This window comes from Tyto alba, unplaced genomic scaffold (genome assembly GCF_018691265.1).
Source record: "Tyto alba isolate M040663 unplaced genomic scaffold, T.alba_DEE_v4.0 Super-Scaffold_46, whole genome shotgun sequence".
NCBI lineage: Eukaryota > Metazoa > Chordata > Aves > Strigiformes > Tytonidae > Tyto > Tyto alba.
Window position 1 is genome coordinate 16333445 of NW_024881322.1, and position 16606 is coordinate 16350050.

General features: G+C 40.1%; 1 protein-coding gene across 4 annotated transcripts in view; it reads right to left on the reverse strand.

Moving 5' to 3' along the window:
• TPK1 (thiamin pyrophosphokinase 1) overlaps positions 1-16606 on the reverse strand; it is a 327111-nt gene that overhangs the window by 188638 nt on the left and 121867 nt on the right. For 3 of the 4 annotated variants that reach the window (XM_042806372.1, XM_042806374.1, XM_042806373.1), the window contains one exon: positions 10175-10244. In XM_042806372.1, the coding sequence (XP_042662306.1) occupies positions 10175-10244 (70 nt within the window). Of the gene's footprint in view, positions 1-10174; positions 10245-16606 lie in introns of those variants that run through there. The other variant, XM_042806375.1, reaches the window with a different exon arrangement.

Here is a 16606-nt window from a genome sequence, read left to right on the forward strand (position 1 = left end):
TTTTAAAATACAACTGAAACAAGGCATTAGAAGAATTTTTCTTCCCCATATTGCAAAAATAAAGCCCAGACTGGTACCTAAATAAGGCAGGTAGTATGCTGCTTGCAGAGGAGTGTGCACACCCAGGATTGTGATATTTCTATGAACTATGAGTTGGAGGAAAAGACTTTAATTTCTCTAAATACAAATGTATCCAAGAGCAGCTTTGGAGGTACCACTGCACACATTATCCACATTCTTGACCAAATTTCGGTAGCAGAACAAAACTGGCTCTATGATGTCTCAGGACTCTAACTTTTTACCGAGGATTAATCCTCATGTCTTCAGTTATGGAATTTGTAGAGCTGCCTGGCAACCTTACCTAGTCCAACCGATTAATCAGTGCTCAGTCCTTCATGTGGACAGCTTTTCAACCGGCTCTGCAGTTTTTGCTCCATGGCTTGTCCTCATCAGAAGAGGCACAGAGTACTCATTACTTGGCCCTAGTTAATTTATAAACTATTCTCATTTATCAACCGTAATAAGTAGCCTTGATCATAGTTTGAGAACACAGTTCCTTGTTCTTGATAGCATTTTCTGTGAAAACAACTGTGGCACAAAACATTTTAAAATGACAAGATGAAAGAGTCCGTTTGTAAAATGAAAACACTCTTGGAATACAATTAGATTTAGAAACAAGTTTTAGCAGAAGAACTATGAAAAATAGTTTAATGATAAATGGTTTTATATTTTAAAGTTTTACTTCTCATTATATTCTATAATGCATAAAGTCCACCATTCACAAGCTACTGGCTTCACTAACACTAAATTTAAACAGATTTGAAGTATACAATCATCTGTTCTCAAAATAAAGGTGCCCATTCAAATGCAAATTGTTAAAAGTCAGAACTTCTGGCTTTCACATATTTATAAAAAGAGAGCAGAGTCTACTAAAAAAAGAGAATAGGAAAGAAAACCAAGAAATAAACATCCAGAATATGTTTCCGCTTCAACAATCACTAATAAGTTTACTGAAAGAGCATTTTAGAGACAGCAAAAACTAATCTGAATAATTTATCTGTGGGTGTTATTTGTGTGCAGTCCCATTATATAATATTCAGTAATTTGATATCACCGGGCAGGCTCTATACCCGCTCTCTCCAGGAATCTTCGAGACTATGAAAAAAATAGCTGAAAAAGTGAACAGGTGCTATAGCACCAGCAATCCTTCTCTACATCTCTGAAGGGCAACAGTGCAGATCACTCAGCTTCAAGGTCATTTATTAACATACATTCATTTTAAGGCATTGATAACACACGTATTTCTGTGCTCCCAGACTCAACACTGATCTTGGCATTCTGCTCAGTCTTAACAAAGCTTCTTTCAAATCTAAAATGGCTCTTGCCATGTACAATATAAAGTTCATATTTTAAATTTTAAATGACAAGTACTATTGCAGCAAAGACCCAGACTGGTTTGAGGCTTGTAAGAACTTTCTAGTTTTGCTTTGTTTCAAAGAGAAGAAAACTCCCACCCTCCCATCCTGCCCAATACACTTGTAAAAAGTATTGCCCCATAAAAGCAAGCATTGCCTGCCTAATCCTTCATTTCTATTGATGTTCTGAGATTCAGAAGAAACACAGGCATACATTTCAACCTAATGCTACGCACAGAGCCAGCTTTCCCTGGATCCCGATAATTACTCCTTAGGCACAATGAACCGAAACACTATAAAGTGCAGAGTGCTCTTAGGCCAGCTCAGGACTCTTCTCCGAGCTGCTTTCTTCAGCGTGACTCAATGTACAGATATTTTATCACTACAAAGTCCTAACTTCTAGCATCGGGGTGGCGATAAATGATTTTTACCATGTCATAAAGCCAGAAATCACCTAGATGGCGGTGACATTCCTCTACTTACAGTACACTGGGGGCACAGATACAGCTATTTGAAGAAGAAGCTGAAGCAATACAAACCCTCTGATTGAGAGACCTGGGATTAACTGGAAGTGTCCCTATATTCTCCTTTCCTCAGCCACTTTTTTTCCCTGTTTTTTCCAGAATTACTGTTCTGGACAAATCATGACCCTTTATTTTCTTGGTTGGCAATTATAATTTGGCTTATGGTGCTCTTACTGGGACAGCACAGTTTTATGGGCTGAGCACCTCGTTGGCAGCCAGGAGACCTGGTTTCTGAGTTGAACTGTCCATCTGTTTTGTATTTGCTCATCACTCCATCTCCCCAGACTTTTGTCCTGGTCCTTCTCATCCACTCCTTAACAAGATCGAGATTATTCCAGAAAAGCCGAGTCTCACGCTTAGGTCTGTTGGCTAAAACAACAGGGTCCTAAGGCTGTCTTTGAATGTCTTGAGGTATTTAACAACAAAAAGAAAAAGAAAATCTGTGGATTTATGCCAAAATGTTCAGGTAGTTGGAGTGCTAGTGCAGATCAAGTTTGCCTCCACCTAGGACCTACTATTCCTTATTAAGTACTGATTTCAGGAGGAATGGTGCCTGTTCCTTTTATAGGCTCAGCTTTTACCAAGGAAATACCAGAAACTCTGATGAAACCACATGAACAAGGACAGTATTTTAGCCCTTCTTAAGGGCTATTTGTCCACACTTTAAAGGTGACTGAGAATCTGAGATGATTTGGTAATTCCCCGGATGACTTCGAGCAAACTGGGAACAAATCAAAGGTCTTGATTCCCAGTTCTCCATTTTAACCAGTAGACAACGCTCTCACTCTTACTCTAGATGAAATCTGGTACACCTATCTCTGCCACTTGTGAATCATTCTGAAGTTCTATCTAAGAGCGCTTTTCTTATTTACTCCTCTGTAAAGAAATCATGGTCCTGTACTATGGCAGTAACTCACTTTCAGTGTCTCCTCAAATAAAAGAAACAAAGCATGCATGCATCTGTGTACACACATGTACAGCAGGGATTAAAAACTAGCCATTTCATAGCTTCCGTGAGAGTATGAGGAGACTAAGCCTTCTTTCTAATAGAGGTCTAACTTTCAGGAGTCACAACAACGGGCAACACTGTGACCTCCTATCATTATTAGTTATAAATATTAGCATTTTTCTACAATTTCCATCCTGACGAGCAAAAGCAAAAAAAATAAAGAGTAACTTAATCTCAACTGAATTCTGCTAATATTTGCTCCCCCCCTCCCTCTTTTTTTTTTTTAAAAAAAATATCAGATGATAATCTGTTGTTTGATTTTCAGGTTGAGGGGATGGTAGAAAAGCCCTTGTCCATTTGCTGTTATGGTTTATGGAATACAGTAGTAACTACAATTAGAAACACCTCCAAGTAAACCTAGCTGTAAAACAGCTTTCACAGCTGGTTGCTGGGTGTCTCCCTCAAAATATATCTCCACTTGGTGAGATCTCCAAAACACAAGTACTTCCGTCCCTCCTAAAATTCTCAGGTGAATCTGAACTATGGCTATGCAACTCCCAGATTCTTCCTTTATATCATCTGATGACCAACTGAATAGAAATAAAGCACTACAGTGTCTTAGTCAGTAACTCCAGAAGAATACATACTCCTGGTATGACTTTATACTGCTGTTTAATATCAAGAGGAATCAAGCAGTAAAAAAAAGCACCAATGATTTTCACCTCTAATCATTTCTATGAGCATCTGATTCAGAGACCCAATAGGCCTGATATGCCCAGTGATGTTAGTGCCCTAGTACTTTCGGGAAACACCTCCCAGTACAGGAAGCTCATCTGGGTTTAAATTGAAGACTGAGTCTATGAGTATCTCGTGATATCTCAACTCTTCATTGTTTCTGAAACAATTTTGAATTATATTTACAGTGCATGGCTACTGGAATGAAAATGTGTTTAAAAATGTAATCGAGTGAAAGTAATTAAATTGAAGACATAACAGAAAAAAGCCAAAACCTAGATATTCTTAATGTATCTTGAGAATTTCTCATCTGCACTACCTGAAACACATTATGTAACTCTAAATGGATTCATCTTTCCAAACACTGAGATAAGTTGCTTTAGTTTTTTTTGAAATTTTTTGGTGCCTAGATGTTTTCTAAGTAAGCTAAGATTTAAAAACTGATCCCATGTTAGCTATTTCCTAAAGAAGCAGACTGTGGATTGGGATGGGTTTTCTGAACACTCCTGCAGAATTTATTAGGATAAACTCAAGATCCTGATTTTGATCTTTAAACATTGCTACAGTTTTCAGGTCAAGCAAAAATGTCTGATGTAAAAGATTTCCTTAAGCCATTTGACAAATAAAGCAGTGCCTCAGCTTTCAACTTTCTTGGCTTTCAGACTGTAACCCCTCAATTCAAAGAACTCTTCACCACTAGCAGCAATGGGAAAACCATTTCAAACAGCTTTGACCTCACAGTTTTGGAGGCCATTTTTTTTTTTTAACATTACTAAAACATATCCTTATATCAACATTAATAAAGCAAAAACTTCACACGTATAGTGATCTCACATCCTCCCCAAAACATACAATGAATAGATTTTAAAGACAAGAAAAGACCACTGTACTCTTCTAGTGTAACTCTATATCAGAAAATCTCATTCAATGTTTTCTGCATCAGTGCCCTACATTTTGCCAGAATATAAGATAGCTTAAAAACAATATCCAGTTTAATTTGAAGAGTTCAAGCAAAGAATTCCTCTCAACTCTACATTAAGCTACATCAATGGCTAATTACCCTCATAAGTACTGTATTTCTAATCCTATATGGAACATAGTGAAGTATATATGAATTTCTCACTCTATAATCCTATTAGGGACCCACTTTTCCATGAGTAGAAGGTTATTCAGGAAACCAGACAAATGTCTTATTTTACATATAGGTATTGCTAGCTCTTGCCCCCCCTGAATCTTTTTTGTTGATCTTGACAACGGAGACAGTGGTTTCTAAGATTAGGCAAATTAAGTCTAAGTTATAAATAGCCAGTTGAACTATCCAACAAAAGGAAGACAGGACGGCTGGTAAATTGGCAATTATTTAGGGTCAGTAGTACCAGAATGTGTGCATGAAGACATCAAAATATACAGGCAATTTCCATCTTTCACACAAGTAAATGTGTGACTACTTTTGCTCATGGAAGTTATCTTAGCTTAGTGTTCCTATTCAAAGGTTAGGCCTAGTGCTTTCTTTTCAAACCTCTGAGGCAAAACAAAGCCCTGGAGAATGCATGCAGCATAGGGAAAAACATCATGAGTTAGAGATCTGTGTGCAGTTGCAGAGCTGCAATCTTGCTGGGATCGTGGAAACATGGATGGAGCGTTGCACCGAGGGGATGAAGGCTCTCTAGGAAGGACAGGATGGGAAGACGAGGAGGAGGAGGAGTTGCTCTTTGTGTGAGAGAGCAGCTGGAGTGCGTGGAGGTCTGCCTGGGGATGGATGAAGTCAGGCAAGCTAAAGCCCAAATGGAATTGAATCTGGCCAGGGATGTCAAAGACAGAGTGAAGGGCTTCTCTAAGTACACAGGCGACAAAAGGAAGACTAGAAAAAGTGTGGGCCCATTGCTTAATGAAACAGGGGTTCTGGTTACAGAAAACATGGAAAAGGCTGAGGTAGTGAACGCCTCCTTTGCTTCAGTATTTACTAGCAAGACCAGCCCTCAGGAATCCCAGAACCAAAAACCAGGGGGAAAGACTGGAGCAAGGAAAATGTACTCTTGATGGAAAAGGATCAGGTCAGGGAGTACTTAAGCAACACAGACGTATATATGCGCCCAGATGTGATGCACACGAGTGCTGAGGTCATTGCAAGGCCACCCGTGATAATATTTGATCTATCATGGTGACTGGTGGAAGTGCCTGAAGACAGGAGCAAAGCAAATATCATTCCTGTCTTCAAGAAGGGCAAGAAGGAGGACTCAGAACTACAGGCTGCTCAGCCTCATCTCAGTCCCTGGGAAGGTGACAGGGGAGACAATCCTGGAAACCATTTCCAGGCATGTGAAGGGCAAGAAACTCCTCAGGAGTAGTCTGCATGGAAAAGTTTGTGATATGGCTAAATGTATTCATTGATATTTAAGAGTATAAAATTCAGTAAGTGTAAGCTGTAAAAGCTGTACAATTAAGACTTCTATTTTCCACATTAGGTTTTCAACACAAAGCCTGGGACATAGAAGAGTTCGTTAAATCCAAGTTAAAGTAGTAACATCACCTTGTACAGTCAAAATTGTTGATTCGTTCTGACTAAATCCTTGGAGAGGAGGAGGAGTGTCACTGAAAAACAAACTTTATGTAGCAATATGTATTCTTGAATATAACTTGCTTCTAAAAAGATTTTTTGAGGTCTCTGCTTGAAGTTTAGCAGCTCCTGGAAATGTTTACAAAATTTGTTCCTAATGTTCAAACACACATTTAGAGCTTCTTGAAGCTGCCTCCCTGAATGGCCAGTTCAGAGAAGAATTTTATAGTAGTAACTGCATTTTCATGCATCACCTAAGTTTGCCTCCTGTATGTTTTCTATGGAGGAAGTGATACCTCAAAATACACAACCATTTTTCAGTTTCACTGCTACTCTTATACTTTATGCAGTTCACAAAAAGAAACTGGAAGGGTAGCAAAAGTGATGTTCTTAGTGATTGTAGGCAACCAACCTCATGTCATATATTAAGTCTCATATAATGAAATAACCAACTAGAACCCCAGAAAGCCAGTATTTTTTTGATAGGATTATCCTTCCTCTTACAGAGCCCACCACTCCGCTCTTTAACCTGAAACTCTTCACGTTGCAAAACTTGAGAACACAATGGATTTGACATCTCTCTGGAAAACAGCATCTGAGACACAAGTGCTAATGATTGTTTTTACAGGTGCCAATATGATGATAGTTTTCAATGCATCGTCACCTTCATATACCCCAAAGACAGTGACACACAGGTTAATCGATGCCTTAAGATTTAATCAGAAAGTGTTGAGAAAGAAGTTGCTGTAGTGTGATACAGATAAGCAACAACCTAACTCTGAAGTGGCTAACAGTGCTTCACAGCGATTCAAGGAAATAACAGGATAGGCAAGGCAGACAAAATAAGACAGAGCAAAAATCCGTAAAGATCGGTAACTCACCTTTAACTCTGATTAGCTGCAAATGTTTAGCAATCAAAAACGGTTTAGCAGTGATTCTTATTTCTAAATGGGAAGTGATGTTAACAAAGGAAAATATAGTCTAAGGAAAATAACCTTTCTGGGCTACAGAGCCAGAGAGAGAAAAGCAACACAGCACAGGAGTCAGTCCCTTCTCCCCCCCTGCCTTTCATCTGTCCCCAACGCTGACAGCTTCCAAGCACGGGCCTCTCTAAGGAAAAGTTATCCTGCCCTTTTGGTTACTCTTCCTACCTGTCCTACTCTATAAGGCAATTTGTTTTAACACATCATTGAAAAAAAAAAAAACAACATTATTTCTCTTTATTACTAGTTACAAAAATGAAGGTTTTCTTGGGTTGGTTTGTTTTTAAACAAGAATAATTGCAATTCAGATTTGTTGAGCTATTTTTTACAGAAACTTATGGTAAAACCAACCAAACACATCATAAAAATGACACCACAAACATGGATTAAGACATATAACATGGTACATGTGTTAATCTCATAACCTGAAGTCACATTGCTAAACCAGCCTGTGCAGTGCTATAGTGAGGACGGTGAGAGCTTGCTTTGCTTGATGGGAATAGGTGAACCACTCAAGCACAGAAACAAGTCAAGACAATGATGGAGAAAAAAGGAAATGAAGGGAGGCAGGAAATGGGGGCCCCTGCATCTGCTCTTGCTGCTTTTCATTCAACAGCATAGGCTGACTTACCATGAGAAGCAAGTTAAAGGAATGTTCAGCACGGAGTAATTCTCCTGTAGACCATTTTGTGTAGCTTCAGCCACAGCACTACTTATGAACTAACTGAAGAGAGGCCAATAAGAAAAGCTGACCAATAAAGCAAGCCCAAACACGCTAGGTTTATTTTAGCCAAAAGCAGAGGAAGCTGGATGTGGTGGTGGTGGGGCTCCCCCTTGAAGATTTTTAAGAACCAGCTAACTAGGCATGCGCCAAGAATAGAACACGTAGGTTTGTCTTTACCTTGAAACAGAAGGAAAGAAGGAAGATTGCTTGAGGCCACTTCTAGCCCTATATTTTTCTAGGATTTGGAAATGGACTCTTCAAAACAGCAACAACTACTTCACTTATCTCCAAAGGAAGACATGCCTGTAGCAGTCCCATATTGCAAACTGCCCTCTTCCCAGAATGTTGTAATTTATTCCCATTCTAAAAGATTCTTCACGCACTTTGGTGTCACTGAGAACCAAGACCAAAATATCAATCAAATTCTTTATTTATATGTCTTGAATATAATGATCTCGCTAGAATTAAAGGACTGTAGTTTTTAGGGTTTGATACAACACAATTTGATATCAGGGCTTTGAATAAAATAGAGTTTTAAACAGAAGGTTAAGACAGCATTAAAAAAATGATTAGCATGTCAGTAGAGTCTGAGCAGACAGCTCTTTAATAACACCAGACAGGGAATTTAAGGGAAAATACTTCAGAGAAGTAAATGAATATTCTTTCCAGCAGAATGATTTCTTTAAAGACAAAAATCAAAATTATGCAGGTCTGGGGTTTTTTTCTTTTTTTTTTTTTTTTTTTTTTTGTTTCAAAAGAATCACTTTGAAGGTAAAATATAACTACTCACAGCAATTAAGATGAGAAGAAGAAAGATAGAGAAAAAGTATACTCCAAGGGCCAAGTATGTAAGACTGAAAGAACTATTTGGTCAAGGTATAATCATCCATTTTCCCTTGAATTATATTTATTTAATACAAAAATAAAGGTGTGCAGAAGAGATGAATGGCTTACAGGAGAAGGTAAAATGAAAGATCTAAAATGTTGTTCTTTGGAAAGCTTCACCATTCAAAGAGAACTGCTTGCTGCAAGTCAAACAGATTTGTGTTTGAATTCAAGATTAAATTGTGCATGGCTCTGTGAGCAACTATTAGGAGAAGATAAATAGAAGATTACAGAAGGAATACTCCTACAACAGCCAGTAGTGCTTGACTGACTCCACTCTTGGTGTTAGCAGTTGCAGATCTCAGCCATCAAACTTCCCACAGGTGACAAAGGAAGAAGTTTTAAGTTAACTTTTACTTTGACTACAGTCTTCCTTTCCAACCCTGGTCTTTACTCTGAAGGACAGGAGGAAACCGGGCTTCCCCTGGCCTCTGCCATACACGTGCCATGAGATGAAACACAAACTACATGCCAGATTTTGCTGTATGAACAGAATTTTTCATAAGTTTGTAAGTTCTACCAAATACCTGTCTCATTCCATTGCCCAGAGTGTCAGTTTTATTCATTTGTTTGCTTTTATTAAACTATTTATTTATGAATTCTTGCTCAAAACAACTGAAAATCCTTAAGACAAGCAAAAAGGATCCTTAGCAACCTCAGATTACACAGTATTCCATGGTTCCACTACAAAAATGAGAAAGGACTTGAATGCAGTATTTTGCATCAGAACCCCAGCTCAACAGTTCTGGGGCAGAAACCTGGGATATTTTACAATTTTAAATGCCGCTACAGAAAGCAACAACATATTCTCCTTTCAGTCATACTTCCTCACTTGGCATATACATTTATAGATAACCTCTGTACTTGCCTTTTGTCACTTACGATGCCCTAATGTTAATTTAGAAATACATAAAAAGGAAAAGTAGACTTCCTATTTTATTACCCATCTCACTTCTCAAAGCAAACATTTCGTCTAAGGCCTCACAAGAAGAATGAAGAGGACATACTTTGTTTTAGCTGCTGGTGAAAGGCATCAGATGTTCCTCTAGTCAACCCTTGCTAGGGGCACAGGAAATTTTTTTCAGAGGCTGCATCGAAGGCCTAGCTCTGATGGATGCATAAAATAAGACAGACCAAAAGCAGAGCTTTCAAGAAGAAAAAAAAGCAGTAGCCTTAAGGATAAAAGGTATTTCAGGATACCTGTGTGGTTTTAAAAATTGTATCTGGGAATGAAAATTAAAGATAATGTGGAGAAAATACTATACTACCTGCCACAGTTCATCGAAGTACCATGCACAGAGCAGACAGCTACTCCAGTAACCGAACAGATCATGTTCCTCTGTCTTTTAGTTTCACTGAGAAGAGATGACTTCAATGACCTCAAGTTTATTGTTAAACATACCTGTCCTGGTTTCCTTCCGTGATGTGATAGAGATGATTGGCACCTCCATCAGCACAAGCTCTCAGTGCAGCTGCAAGTGAAGAAACAGAACATCAATGTATTGACATTATAAACAAAAAACCACAACCAGTTATTCCATTACTGACATTTCTATGTAAACTTAATTTTCATTGCAGCAGAGGGCATAAACTTGAGATCTCAGGTGGCTTTTAGCTTCCTACACTTGACTACTCCCCTTGTTTCTCTAAATAGACATTTGAACTGGTTTTATCAAACTAGTGCCAATCTTCATCTGACTATGCCTCTCTATTTTCCAAATAGCTTATTTCTATCCATCCTAACCTACTGCCCAGTCAGCTTAAACTATGTGGGGGGCAAGTATTCAAAACCTCAAAAGGGCCCATCTTCTATCTATGGGCAGGTGCTTGTCTCAACAACTGGGAACTTGCACCTTAAACCTAACAATCTTCTCACCCAGGAAAAAAGTTCACAACAGTGGCTCTATAATGACTTGCACAGAAACTGGGGAAAAAATATATACTTAGGCATGACAATACCTGTTCTCTCTTTTTTTCCCCTCCTATGACACAAAAATAATAACTCTACTACAGTTCCTATACTGTTTCACAGACTGAATCATGTGATATAAAGCAGATGGGTTAGGTCTTGGCTTTAAATCTTGAACTATCCTGGTACAAAAAGAATGAAACCACAATAATTTTCAGCACTTCCACATAACGTGGGAGCTACAAAGGGCACATGTCACTAATTCCATCTGATTTAAACAAGCGCAGACATGCTGTTCTCTTATGATCTCTTTGTTTATATAGGCTTAAGTCAGTGAAAATAGAAAAGTCCAACACTATTATTACAAAATCAGACATAAATTGGTATATTTTATTCATATGCATCCATATTAATCATCATTTAACTAACACACAGTTCTTTCATTAGACCTTTAAAATACAATAAGCTATTAAAGACTGAAAATTACCATCTTGTCTTAGGAGTCTTTATCAATTTTGCTCTGAGATGCACAAGTCAGATAACTGTAGCACACAACATAAAAGAAGCTGTCACCTCCCACTAGAGCAGAACGTTCCTTCCAGGTCTGAGGGCAAAGGGAGACAACTGGAAGACCTGAGAGGGCTGAAAGTCAGAGAGGCAAGGCAGAGGAGGGGAAGGGGAAAAATAGGAGACACAAAGACAAGGAACAGCCTGCCCAAGTTTTGGAAAAAAAGGTGTAAACAATCAGATCAGGCACTTCCTGCTGCTGAGAATCCAATTTTTAGCTAAAGCTGCTTTGCTGTGGTGTTTATTTCTCAGTCAGAACCACTTCTCAGCGGTGATAGAAACCTACATTTTTGCTTTTGTCACTCATTAGGTGGGCAATCTGTCTCTCCCCCTTGCTTAGCCATCAACTTAGCCAGCCTATACAAATCGGGACAACAAAGTTCATCTCTGTATCTGCTCTCATCTTTAAGCCATTCTTCTTCATTTGGCTCTTGAACTCCCACAACCAGGAATGTTCTGTATGGGTGTATCCACTACACAGTACCATGCACCCTCAGCTCACGCTTTTGGGAAAAAAAAATATGGAAGCAGGGAAGCATAAAAGTTATCAGTTCATCACAGGTAGCTTTGGGTACAGCAGCTTTTTTCCTGCAGGCTGGAAGGATGTGCAGGGCAGGACAACTAGCACTGCCCTCCTCGGTATCTCTTCTAGCACTGCTCCTGCTCCTGTGATCCTTCTTCTCTCCTGTCCATAATATTACAAGTACACATTATAGTAAGCACAACCCTTCTCAGGCTTCTTGCTTAGACCGTGCTTTGCTCTGCCTCCTCATCCTATTTTTGCCCACTCCTTCCAGCCACCATCCAAAACCCACATTAACAAGCCAAGGTCAAACAGATTTTATCCTGAGATAATTTCTACATTAGGGTAAACTGGCCAGCTGCTTACCATGGTGATTCACTGCTATGGGCTCCTGCGAGGTTCCTCACCCACCCTGATGAATATAAACATCACAAGACAAAAAGAAAAAACTTTTTTTCTGCCCACTGTGTTTGACTGGAAGCTTTTAACTTCTCCTTTCACCTGAGGTTACAACTGAAACTGGATTAATGTAATTTCTTCTACATGGGCATATTTGTTAACTTTTCTCAGGGAGTTCAGCTCACACAGAATTAAGTAATGGTCCATTGCAGGAAGAGTGTGCGATACCTGTCCTTAAATTTGCTAGCTGGGCCATCAGTTTATTTAGCAGATATAAGGCATCTAAGCAAGGCCTAGGACCTAAGCAATTACAGAATTTTTTCACTCCCCTTGAGCTACAAAAGCAATTCATCAGTTGAGACACTTTTTATAACCAAAACTGTAAGAATGCTGCAGAAAAATTATTTTCTAACTTCAGGTACAGAACCTGCCTAAAGGATGTTTCTCAGGCCAAAGACAGTCCCAGCTTTTTCCTACTGAAAGCAGGAATTTTTTACATCTATTCTCCTACATTTTAAACAAGTATGACTTCTTATGACTTCTAGGGAAAAAAAAGAAGAGATGAGATACAGAAAAAGAGAGATGAAAAAGTCTATCATCTGTTTCAATTACTTTAAAGCAGCCAGAGCCTTAACGCCTGTAAATTATCTCAGTGGAGTTACCAGAAATAAAGTCTGACCTAAGATCTCTTCACTTGATCTTATTCTAAAACAACATGACCAAAAAAATAAAACAAACTAAGTATTACAAAACAAATCAGTCTTCAATCAGTCTGGTACATGTAAAACTACTGAGATTCTCCCACAGACCTGAAGGTGCCTAAGCAACAGGTCTATGACACTTGTATGCTGTTCACATGGACATGGGGCCACTATTTGACATCTCAAATCAAAATAGTTGCCTTATATAACTGTAATTTAAAGCTTTCCCTGACATATTTATTCTTATAAATAATAATAAAATTAAACTTTGGCAGCATTGTAAAGTTATTTAAAGAAACTATTTATGAGGTACTGATCCTTTACCAGCAAGCTAATAACTTACACTGGAACGAACCAAAGCCCCAGGTGCTTTAAGTAACTAGCAGGTAATTAACAGATTGGCTGGAGGCCAGTAAATCATATTATTTCTACAACTATGAATCGAGCCTTGCTTGACAAAAAGTAATGATATATATTAACTGGAAGAACATGTATCATTATTATCTGGAAGTGTTTAAGGAGATAGTCAGCAATTCTAAGCTTACAATTCAGATGGAAAATTCTCTATGAAAAGATAATAGGAACTGATTTTATACAGTGCCTTTTATATTAGAGACAAAATTGCTTTACAAACAACAATTTGGCCAAGGTGCACCACAGTAACTGTGTAGGCAGATCTAGCAGTCTCTAGACACTTTGCAACAGCTCACACAAAACCACATTAATTATTTCAGCAGAAATGGAAGGACCTGAGCAAGATCAGGGGGTTGTTCTGCTTGGCATCATGAAAACAGAGACACCTTCTTCCAAGAAGTTTACAATTTAAACAGATGAAAAAAACAAATGAAAAGGTGGGAAGTAACACAGAGGGAGGGAGGGCTAAGGGTAACACATGGGTCAAAGGCAAGTTATCTTCCAGGGTAACCAAAATGGATGGTGGGGCTTGTAGAGGGACAATAACTTAGGTGGTCAGCCAGAACACAGAAGGTCTTGCACACACCTCCTGTTCTGACCCAAAGGTTACTGTGCCATTACTGAGGACTCCTCAAACCTGTCAGGTGCACTGCACACGGAAGTACTCTCTAGCTTATGTATGTCAGAAAGAACGAAGTCAGTAAAGACATCATCTAAAGGCTTTTAGTTAATCCTGCTTCTGTGAACTGAGCCAGACTAAGGAATGGTCCTCCAAGTAGCTCCCTGAGCTCTGAGGGGTCAGGGGGACCGACACCTCCAACGAAGGCGCTGTGATATGGAATTGGGAGCAGCAGCTTTTTCAGCCAGCACATCTGAAAGCAGAGGATACTTGTGCCCTTGGATGCCCGGCTCGTCCGGAGAGCCCCAAGGAACCGCTTACGCTTTTGTTATTAGAAGAGACAACACTAAGAGCACAAGGGCCCAAGTGCACTGCAGTGCTAGCTCAGTGGGCGGATCTGCACTCCTTGGCATTACCACAGATTAGCATCTTCCCAACCTGAATATTCTGTGTTAAGATCCACTCCTTGGAAGTAGCTGTGTCTGTCAAATTCCTTTCCGATATAACTCCAGTGTTGTTAAGCGAACTACGGCATGGAGACGTAACTGAAAAATCAACTGTTTCATTGTGATGGTTAGTGGAAGACCACAGAAGGGGGAACTCAATGCCACTGCCAGTACTTGCCACAAAAGCTATTGGGAGCAGCAGATGTCCACTCCAGTAGTGTTTGAAATTACAAAAAGAGTAAATATCCTTCAGCTCCCCCTATGCTGAGGGAAGAGTTATTTCAAGACCATATTGTCAGCCCATAATATCTCTGAAAGAGTTTCTCATAGGCAATGTGAATGAAGATACCAAAGCCATTCTGAGTAATGTCCTTCATTTTAAATTGCCTCTCTTCTGCTGGGAACCAGCGAACTATCTCCCTTTAGTGACCAAAGCTGAGAGGCCAATTTCAGAGCTAATTATTACTGAATATGTGTATACAAAAATTATTCTTAACACACAACAAAAATAATGGAAACAATTTATATTTACTCTTTGGTAAATATCAATAACTTCCTGTCACTGTGAGACAGGATATGAACAGCATATCAAACACAAAAAAGGAAGGTCTGGGCTCTGAGCTAACTAATCCTGAAGCTCTTTGCAGAAGAGAAGCAAGTATTTTATCACACCTTCAATAGCGCTGCAAATTCAGGTGGGGGAAAAGACTCTACAGAATAGATGCAGTTCTTGCAGAGTGAGTAAATGAGGGCATAAAGACGGAATACATTTATACACAGTACCAATACGTGGGGAAGAAAAGCATAACTTCATTATTCCTATATGTTGTTGCGAGGCCACTCTCCGTAATCTTTGAGAAGTCACAGAGACTGGGGGACGTCCCAGGAGAATGGAAGAAGGCTAATGTCACCCCCCCCTACAAAAAAGGCTTAAAGGAGGATCCAGGAAATTATTGGCCCATCAGGCTTACTTCAATCCCTGGGAAAGCTATGGGACAAATCCTCCTGGGAGCTATCACAAGTCAAATGAAGCGCATGACTGAGAAAATCCATCACGGATTCACCACGGGCAAATCGTTGCTTGACAAACATGATCGCCTTTTATGACAAAGTAACCTGCTTAGTTGATGGGGGATGAGTGGTGGACGTTGTCTGCCTGGGTTTCTCCAAGGCTTTCGATACGGTTCCCCACAGCTTCCTCCCCGTGAAACTGGTGTGCTACGGCCCAAACGAGTGGTGGGCGGGTGGGGAACTGGCTGACCAGCCACACCCAGAGGGCGGTGGGAAATATCTCCTTCTCAACGTGGCAACTTGTCACAAGTGGGGTCTCCCGGGGATCGATACTGGGCCCAACGCTGTTCAATATCTTCGTAAGTGATCTGGACGATGGGATCAAGAGCGTCCTGATGAAGTTTGCTGATGATACCAACCTGAGTGGGGAAGTGGACACCTGGGAAGGGAGAGCCAGCCTGCAAGGAGACCCGGACAGACTGGAAGAGTAGGCTAGCAAGAACCTCACAAGGTTCAACAGGAACAAATGTAAGGTCTTGCACCCGGGAAAACATAATCCAGGAGTGCAGCACAGGCTGGGATCTACCTGGCTGGGAATCAGCTCTGTGGAAAGGGACCTGGGTGTCCAGGCGGACAACAAGCTCAATACGAGTGAACAGTGTGGTGAGTGGCAAGGAAAGCCAAAGCAGTGCTGGGCTGCATTGACAAGGGCATTGCCAGCAGAGCTAAAGTCATGATCTCACTCTACGCAGCCCTTGTCAGGCCACACCTGGAATACTGTGTGCAGTTTTGGTCCCTGCTATACAAAAAAAGCTGTGGCCAGGCTGGAGGGGACCCAGAGAAGGGCCACAAAGATGATCAAGGGACTGGGCAGCCTGCCATGTGAGGAAAGGCTGAGAGAACTAGGTTTGTTCAGCTTTGAGAAGAGAAGGCTTAGGGGAGACCTTATCGTCATGTTCCAGTGTTTAAAGGGTGGCTACAAATAAGTTGGAGAGTCCCTTTTTACAAGGAGTCATTTGGAAAAGACGAGGGCTGATGGGTGCAAGTTATTCCTGAGGAGATTCCATTTGGATACAAGAAGAAAGCTTTTCACAATGAGAACAATCAGCCACTGGAATAGTCTCCCCAGGGAAGGGGTGGATTCCTCAGCCTTTGGACACTCTTAAGATTCAGCTGGACAGGGTGCTGGGCCATCTTGTCGAGACAGGGCTTTTGCCAAGAAAGGTTGGACCGGATGATCCTTGA